At 36.0% G+C, this 9,772-nt stretch overlaps 1 protein-coding gene across 2 annotated transcripts in view; it reads left to right on the top strand.

Annotated features, from left to right (window-relative positions):
- Positions 1-236: 236 nt before the first annotated feature.
- The window catches only part of LOC127877984 (uncharacterized), a 34,137-nt gene continuing 24,601 nt past the window's right edge, over positions 237-9,772 (top strand). Inside the window, exon 1 of one of the 2 annotated variants that reach the window (XM_052424326.1) lies at positions 237-1,068. In XM_052424326.1, the coding sequence (XP_052280286.1) occupies positions 850-1,068 (219 nt within the window). In that variant the 5' untranslated portion in view covers positions 237-849. Of the gene's footprint in view, positions 1,069-7,880; positions 8,884-9,772 lie in introns of those variants that run through there. The other variant, XM_052424325.1, reaches the window with a different exon arrangement.

Here is a 9,772-nt window from a genome sequence, read left to right as displayed (position 1 = left end):
AGAAAAGGAATTTTCAAATATTTACTTACTGTGGCTTCGCCACGTGACCAATTAGCGATAGTACACAGATCGAAAGTTGACGCAAACACGTAAATAGTAAATAGACGAATACGTCAGTTAAACGCGTGATGTAAGCGTTTGCTGCAACGTCTATCAATCTACTACAGAAGTCCGACCCAATCAATAATCGATGTTGAGATTTAAAGTAGCTTTCATACCGTGATTTGAAATTGAAGAAACCTGTTTGTCGGAATGCAAATTTATGAATGTTCTTTACACTCGGTAGCGATTTAAATTTTACTGGTAGAGAATTGAAAAGAAAATTTCAGTTTGTTTACACGTAACAGTATCCAGATAGCTTTAACTTTCCTCGACCAGTTTAAAAGACACAGAATTATTATAGGATGCAAGTAGGAACAAGTCATTGAGTATGCGCGTTGACGGTAAAATGGAAATTATGACAAATTATCCATGATTAAAGACAGAAAATCTATTGTGGTTTTAAAACAAGGTTTACAAGCAGAACAACATATATCAACAGGAATGTCATTTTCAGGGATTGAAATATGATCACTTAGCGTTATCTGTGGGTTTTTTGCGTGAAAGTGATTTAACCGTATTTTAGTTTTGTATAAATATTTATAAAAAGAATAAGGATGTTTGATCAAAGACCGCGAATGAAAGTTAAAAAAACACGCACACATATTTAATGTACTGAAACATCACAATGTCTTGTTTGAAATATTAAGTTACAAATTTCGGACGAATATCTCATAGTCGCAAATCTGAAAACGGAAACTGGTGTTTCATTAATCACAAACCGGACTCTGTGTGACGCCAGCAGCGACTATGAGAGCCATGCAGATGCCGGTGTTTCTGACAGAGCCGCCCCAGGTCCACTCGACTCCAAGCCCGTCACCCAGAAAACAGAAAAAGAAATCCCGGGTTGCTAGAGGCAACGATCACCATGACGATGGGCTGGCCGTAGCACTTCTTCCGTCTCCAAAACTGCAGCGTCCGTCGAGGTCAGAAAAGGCGATCAAAGGTCAAGAGTCAACGCCAAGACCGGTATTTATTTATTCTTCTTATTTTAGTAGTATTACTAGCATTGGGATAAGTAGTAGTGTGTCATCATTTTTGTTGCTAGTGCTTTTTTTTTTTTAAATTTTGATGATGATAATGATCATTATAATAAAGTTCTTGTTGTTGATGATGATGATAATGATGATGATAGTAATGATGATGATGATGATGATGATGATGATGATGATGATGATGATGATGATGATGATGATGATGATGATGATGATGATGGTGATGATGATGATGATGATGATGATGATGATGATGATGATGATGATGATGATGATGATGATGATGATGATGATGATGATGATGATGATTGATGATGATGATGATGATGATGATGATGATGATGATGATGATGATGATGATGATGATGATGATGATGATGATGATGGTGGTGATGGTGGTGATGATGATGATGATGATGATGATGATGATGATGATGATGATGATGATGATGATGATGATGATGATGATGATGATGATGACCATCATCATGATGATGATGATGATGATGATGATGATGATGATGATGATGGTGATGATGATGATGATCATCATCATCATCACCATCATCATCATCATCATCATCATCATCATCATCATCATCATCATCATCATCATCATCATGCGTTCTGATCCATCTGAGGAGGCGGACCATGATTATAATTGCGATAAGATTATGATAGAATTGATGGTAGTTTACACCTTATCTTCATTGAGGACCTATGTACGCAAGCAATGCATTTCAAAATCGCAAATAAAAATCAAATGCACCACACAATTCTATTCATTATTTCTATATCAGAAGAAATTAACGTGCTCCCTGTTCCTATTGCTATTCAACGTTGTTGACTATCGAACTGCGGTATTGCTAACCTCACTACAAATCCGACCCATCAATAGATCGAATTATTTTCGTATTTATTTATAATTCAATTTAATACGTCCACTTGAGTCAGAAAAGATGCGCATTTTATGGAATAGATAAATGGATTATTTTTCTTCTCCTTTCATCTTTTGAAGCGGTTGAAATTCAGTTTATTTGGTGCGAATTGTTATGTAAATAAAAACGTTCTTTGGTGCTAGTATGTCTTGAATATACAACCAAACGTATGTGTACAAATCATCATCATCATCACCATCATCATCATCATCATCATCATCATCATCATCATCATCATCATCATCATCATCATCATCATCATCATCATGCGTTCTGATCCATCTGAGGAGGCGGACCATGATTATAATTGCGATAAGATTATGATAGAATTGATGGTAGTTTACACCTTATCTTCATTGAGGACCTATGTACGCAAGCAATGCATTTCAAAATCGCAAATAAAAATCAAATGCACCACACAATTCTATTCATTATTTCTATATCAGAAGAAATTAACGTGCTCCCTGTTCCTATTGCTATTCAACGTTGTTGACTATCGAACTGCGGTATTGCTAACCTCACTACAAATCCGACCCATCAATAGATCGAATTATTTTCGTATTTATTTATAATTCAATTTAATACGTCCACTTGAGTCAGAAAAGATGCGCATTTTATGGAATAGATAAATGGATTATTTTTCTTCTCCTTTCATCTTTTGAAGCGGTTGAAATTCAGTTTATTTGGTGCGAATTGTTATGTAAATAAAAACGTTCTTTGGTGCTAGTATGTCTTGAATATACAACCAAACGTATGTGTACAAATTGTATTTTATTTGTAGTATATGAACATGTAAATATTTGAAAAAGAAATAAACATTTATTGAGCTTTTGACAATCATACAAACACATTTGGATCGAATTGGCTGTTTTTATGTGCGTTTATAAGAAAATCAGATTATATATACCTTTATTTATGTCTATTCGCGTTTTTCGCTTAGAATTCTTTGTATTCTCTTACAGTTCTTTAAATATTTGCAGACTTTATAAGTTGTAAATAAGGTCTGCCATCAAATACATTGACCGTTGCTTTTCACAAACGCGCGAAACTTCAATAATCACGACTTTCAATGGCTTCTATTTGTTTCTGTATGTAAAGATGTGATTACTCCATTTTTGAAATTTAGCTGCGCTCTTTGAAATCCGGACTTAATGCATGTGCGTCATGTTCCGTCCAAGATTAGCTCGTGCAGTCCACAAGCCTAACCATGGCAGCACTTTCCGCTGTTATGGTATATTTTTTTTTCAAAAGATGTCACTTCTTAGCGAAAATCTAGTTAAAGCTGAAAGTGTCCATGGCTGCACAGGCTAGTTTGGGACGACACATTACGCACAAGCATGAAACTTCGTTTTCCCAGAGTAGGCCTCAATTAAAAATGCTCTTAGTGTCCTGATATTGAACTCAATCAAGAATCGTGAGTCGATGCCGAGTAGCGATAATGCAATTAACGTTAACTCGAGCCAAGCTGTCAAATGTATGTGTTTTTAATGGAATCAATGTAAAGTCAATTAAGAATCGAAGATTTCAGTTGTTGAAGGATAAATGTGAAGCAAAGGTCTACTCTAAATGTTCAACAGCAATGTTTGCCATTAATGCAAACGTTATTGCATTTGATGTCTAGGGAACTGGGTGCTTTTGTTTACCAGTGAATTGATTTATTTGTTGATGACACAGTTTCATTATTTTAGAACTACCCTGTCGATCATTAAGCTCGCAAGGATTAATGTGAAGACTTGGTATACGTGGTAAAAGTCCAAAGTAATCGCTATTCTAACATGATATTCCCTGATCTTCGTGTCGATAAAGCACAAAGTATATGTGATAATCGACGCATTAAAGGGACTTGTTCAAATGATGGCATAACGGGGTCAAAAGAATTATTCACATATCGGTGTAAAACAACGCATGAAGAGACGTATACACATATTGGTGTCAAACGATTCATAAAGGGTTATTATTCAAATAACGGTGTAAACCCACGCATACAATGTACTTGTTCACATATTTGTAAAAAAAAACAAGGCATTACAGAGAATTTTTCATTTATCGGTGTAAACCAGCGCATAAAAGGGACGTGTTCACATATTAGTGTAAAACAACGCATTAAAATAACTCGTCAGCATTTCAGTGTAAGACACCAAATTTAAGGGACATGGTCAGATATTTGTGTCAAACAACGCATTAAAGAAAGTTCAAATGTAGGTGTTAAATATTGCAATAAATAGAATTGTTCACATATCGGTCTAAAACAAAGCATTACAGATAATTATTTAAATATTAATATAAAACAACGGATAAAAAACGTGTCCACGTCTTGGTGAAAAAACAACGCATTAAAAGAACTTAAAAAGAACTGTGCATTTTAAAATCAAATATTTATATATTTGCTGATAAACAATAATAAATAGAAAATCAGATATGAACCTCTCTCTGAGAAAAGATGACTTAATGCATGTGCGAAAGGTGTCGTCCCATATAATCCTGTGCAGTCCGGGACGACACTTTACACACGTGCATTTAACCCCGTTTTCCCAGAGCGCATCTCATATTTTTAGAACACCGTTCACCTAATCTTTACTATGTGGTGTGTCTCGCTATATGACTTTACTGTCGACCGTTCTCAGATGACGGACGGTGAAGAAGAGTGGCGAAATTGAAATCGAAATACCAAACAAACCCGTATATGTTTGTTAAGATCACACGCACTTACAACTGTCATTTTAGATCATGACAAATAGCCTTTATGTAATAATTGATCAAGAACAGAGTCAATTGTGATTGACAATGGCGCCCGCCGGGACAATCCGCGTGAAGTGTAATGCAGATTGATTAAATTGCATGGCGTTTGATGTCATAATAGGTGAAATGGATTCTCGAGGTTTGAAGTCATATCTGTGTTAGAATGACTTTATTAAGAAGCATAGCGCCATATTAATTCCTCAGATGAGAGGAATGAAATAAAATCACTTAAACTTCAATGATATAATAGACTGTGTTAATATATCACCAGTCGATATGTTGTTGATTTCAGCAATAGCGAATTACAAATTGGAAACCCAAATTGATCGAACAATTTAAGCCTCGGTCTGTGAAAACTGGGCTTAATGCATGTGTGTAAAATGTCATCCCTGATAGCCGCTAAAGTCCGCTTTTATGATTTCGTTGAAACAAAGTCTAACCTAATCAATAATCCAGCGTAAGCTGAATGTTTCTTCCCTGATTAGCCTATATGGACTGCGCATGCCAATGTCAGATTACCCTTTACGCACATGCAGTATGCCCAGTTTTGTCAGAACGAGGTTCCAATGTTCTTTTTAAGACACATGCACAATAATTTAAGAGCTGGTTAATCACTAGATGATGGTGTTTGTTATTTGAATTTGTTAAACCTCGTTCTTCGAAAACCGGGCTTAATGAAGTCTGCACAGGCTAATCAGAGACAACACTTTCCGCCCAAACAGTGTTTTCATTTATAAGAGACTTCCTTCAAACAAAAAAATCAATACAAGTGGAAAGTGTCGTCCCCGAGCAGCCTGTGTGGACTGCACAGGCTAATGTGGGGCGACACTTTACGCACATCCGTTGAGCCAAGTTTTCCTAGAACGAGGATTATTTTGTAATATCTTGTTAAATTGAAAGTTTCTTGAATAATATATCTCTTTTTGGTAAAGCTTTTCCGCATTTTCCTGTACACCGATTAACAGTTGAGATTTGGAAATGGATGCTCTTGTTTTATGAATTAATAAGAATAGCACGCAGGGTCAGGTAAAAGACGGTTGTCTACTGTCGGTAAACAAAGTGTATGTCTTTCTCTGTTGAGAGTTCGTAATTTCCCTGTTCAGCTTTGTCTTCGGTCGGCGGTTTGCATATCATGATGTAATGTTCAATAGAGAATACGTAACCTTGCAGTCTTGTAGAGTCTTAATGTGTTTGCTCTGTTTGAGTTTCACTGTTAAGGTCTAAGCTTTACGGGATGTTAATCCCCCTTAGTATTAGTATTGTTCGTATTGTACACACAGTTATCTTAGTTGCATAATATCAGTAAACATAATCCCCGAAGTGTATAATTTAGATTAAAATGTTTTCTGGTCATAGTGATAAGCCGCCAAAATATTCACAACAGCACATCATAGCGTAGCTATGTTACATTATTGATGTTCACAACAGTCAAAGACAAGCGGTGGAGGAAATTGAAAAAGAAATGAGTATTCCGGGTGTTTTTAGTTATGACACGTCATTTTAATTAAACCAGAAATACGTTTTCAATAAAGCATTTAAAACCTGTTTTAAATGGTCGTTTGCTGTCCCAAACCAAATTGCAATATTTGTAATTTTCTATAATAATTTTACAATTTAAAAAAAAAGTGTGATAAAAATTGAAATAACCGGATTCTAACCCGGGATCTTTGGAATAAAAAAACAACTCGCTATTTCTGCATCATTAAGGCTCTCGAAGTTGACAGCGTGAATCTCACTCTGCGAAACGGGTCTTAATGAATCTGCTTAAAGTGTTTTCACAGATTAACCTGTGCCGTCCGCACAGCCTACGCAGGAACGGCTCTTTCCGCTTTTATGGATTTTTTCGTTTAAAAGAATTCTCTTCTATACGCTTATTCAGTTTCGGCAGAAAGTGTCGCCCCTGATTAGCCTGTGCACAAAAGCGTACATGCATTAGACCTAGTTTTTACAAAATATAGAATTCCTAGACATTGATTTAATTGACTTTCTGTTTTAAAAATTAAAAATCGCCAATTTGTTCACCAAAGTTAAACCCCGTTTTTTGAGAAGAAGTCATTATTTCTAAATAGAGTTTGTTCAAATATTTGTCGTAAGACTCAAGCTAAGTAAAAGTTTAAATAAGAATTTAGCTACACACAATATTTCTTGATAATGCATATCAGCTAACAGGGAATCGTAAGCTAAGACTATAGAGATAATGTGTGAAAAATTCGCAGATTTAATTTGAAATCCGATCTTCAATTGAGCGTAAATTTTAAACGTTGACACTTTATAAAAGTAATAATGATATAGTTTTTACAACAATCAACAAAACTGAGAAATCTTCGTCAGCATGCGTGGACATATTTATTTAAGTGATAGATTTTTTATGTCGGTTAACTGTATGTGATCTTTGTGTTGAGAAGTGATATTATACGATACCGTATGGAGGAGTGATATTATTGGTTTCGACTTTAATAAGCTGTTAAAGGTTTCGTATAGAAAATATGTGAAATCATGGCAATTTATATTGTAATTCGCGTTTAACAAAAATAATCGCTCAGCAACCGTGATTTATTTTGTCAAGGAATCATTCATAATGCGTCTCTACGCACATAGATACCAAAGAAAACGGAATATTGCAAAACGTGTGTAGGAATTGTATGTGCAAACAACAAGAACATAAAGACATTCATGCAACAAAATCATAAACAACTTAAATAAACAAATACTATATTGCTGTTCGCAAGTGTTACAACAGGCAGTTTCGTGTCTCAGACTGTGCATACGACGTTTCCTTGGGAGTGTAAGCGACATGTTTGTTGTACTAAAGGCAACATAGAACATAAAGTGCACTCTTTTATTCTACCGTCAATAGAACAGAAAGCCTGGAGCAGTATCCAATAAAGACCAAGGCGCTAATTAGTACCAGCGTGAGCGAACAGATGCATACATAAAGTGTCCTTCATTTGGTGAAAATTCTAACAATATTGACATCGGACTTTCAGCTTCGCCTGTCGACTATTTTATATCAGAAATCAATAAAGAACTTAATGGGCATGATTGGCAAAATATTGACAATGGTAAATTGTTATGATGCTTCTCTATCGGGCAATAAGTTTTATCGAAGACATCAGTGCTTTGTCATTGCGTATCTAATTCAAAATACCGCAGTGTCACGTGACTTGATGAGCGTATTGACCGATACACACAAATACGTCGGGTATGGTAGTGTTTATGATGGGCTTTGTTTTATATTGGACCAACATACGATATCATCGCTTATATGGTATAACCCGTGGTTTTGACTATTCAGAAGGATCTATTTACTGTGCTTGAAACAATATGCGTTCACAACCACTGGATGTTTAATAAACGAATGATGTTTTGTGTGGATTAATGTTTGCCATGTGCAGTTTGTAATATTGGCAAAATGTTTTTTAAACGGTTGTACTCAAAAAAAAAAATTTGTGTAACAGACTTCAGATAAAATGTTATACCGTTTTCGTGGTTGAGTTTAACGTATTGATGTGAGAACTTGTTCAAGGAAATTACATTTCTCAAACATTTAACGGATTATAATTATAATGGTTGCTTTCCTATTTCACCCTAAAGAAATGATGAATGCCGTCAGTGAAATGTGAATAATAAGATAATGGTTTAGCAGATATCGATAGGTCATTATATTACTAACGGTGGAGTAATTCCTTGCACTAAAGATGGATTTTAAGTACAAAAGCGTCTTTAAGTACCAGGGAAAGACATTTTCCGGCACGGCTTATTTTAATGAAAAGAACGAAAAATCCAAAAAGAAACGACGAAAGGCAAAAAATTCCGAAAAGGGAGAACATGAGGGAAAAGGAGACAAAGTCGCGAAAAAGGCCGGAAAATCAAATCATCCGGTCATAGAAAGCTTCGACAGTGGGGTGGCAACGGGCGAAAATGAGCTAGCGGATGTTCAAGAGCATATTCCTGAACAAGTTGCCTACGATATGCCACCGGCGGTGGAGACAACTGTGCTCGTTGAGAATGTGGTCGTCGCTGCGGTGACGGAAGAAAGTAACGTCGACGTTAGCGTTAGCGTTAAGAAACACGTTGACGTAGAAATCCAGGTGGAACCTCCGGTTAGAATGGTGAGTACGCACGGGGTCGGCATTTCCTGTATTGGAAGGGTCCCGCTCTCATTTGTCGAGGCAAATTGTGTAGGACCACCCCGACATTGAAGAGGTTGCTTTTGGTGTAGATGATGTAATATATGAAACCCGCATTGTAATCTATGGAGATATAAATAAGTGTAAAGCATGTCGTTATTACAAATATATTGAAATTTTTATCAAAATGCTCAATGCAGTTCCAGAATAAAGGAATCCTTGCTACTGTTCGTCCCATTTGTTAATTTAACCATTTCCATTTGCTTTAGCTCAAGTCAAGTATTGATTGAGACATTTTTCTTGCTTTTTCACATGCGCTCAATTTTGATTAATTCAGCGCGGCAATTGATGAGCGCTTTAATGACTCGGCTATCCGTGCTGACATTGTAGCGAAAGTATTTTATACTTCATATAAGCAATCATCGTCACAAAATACAACGATAACAACAGAACTTTCCAAATTATACAATCGTTTCGCGTGTGTAACGCTTTATACTTTTCATGCTTTTAAATCGTCACAAGAGGCATATAATGGAGTGTCTTGTTCTGACAAAACTGGGCATAATGCATGTGCGTAAAGTGCCGTCCCAGATTAGCCTGTGCAGTCCGCACAGGCTAATCAAGGACGACACTTTCCGATTAAACTTGATTTTCGGTAAGAAGGGACTTCCTTCAAACTTAAAATACCATTTAAGCGGAAAGTGTCGTCCCCGATTAGCCTGTGCTAATCTGGGACGGCACTTTACGCACATGCATTAAGCCCAGTTTTCTCAGAACAAGACACATTTTAGAGCATGGTAAATAATCAGTATTACTATTTTCGTGCAGAAAAAAAAACAACATAATTAAAACGAAAGTTTACAAATCTGAT

Source organism: Dreissena polymorpha, chromosome 4 (genome assembly GCF_020536995.1).
Source record: "Dreissena polymorpha isolate Duluth1 chromosome 4, UMN_Dpol_1.0, whole genome shotgun sequence".
Classification (NCBI taxonomy): Eukaryota; Metazoa; Mollusca; class Bivalvia; order Myida; family Dreissenidae; genus Dreissena; species Dreissena polymorpha.
The sequence above is the reverse complement of the archived record's forward strand: the minus strand, read 5'-3'. Positions and strand labels throughout refer to the sequence as shown.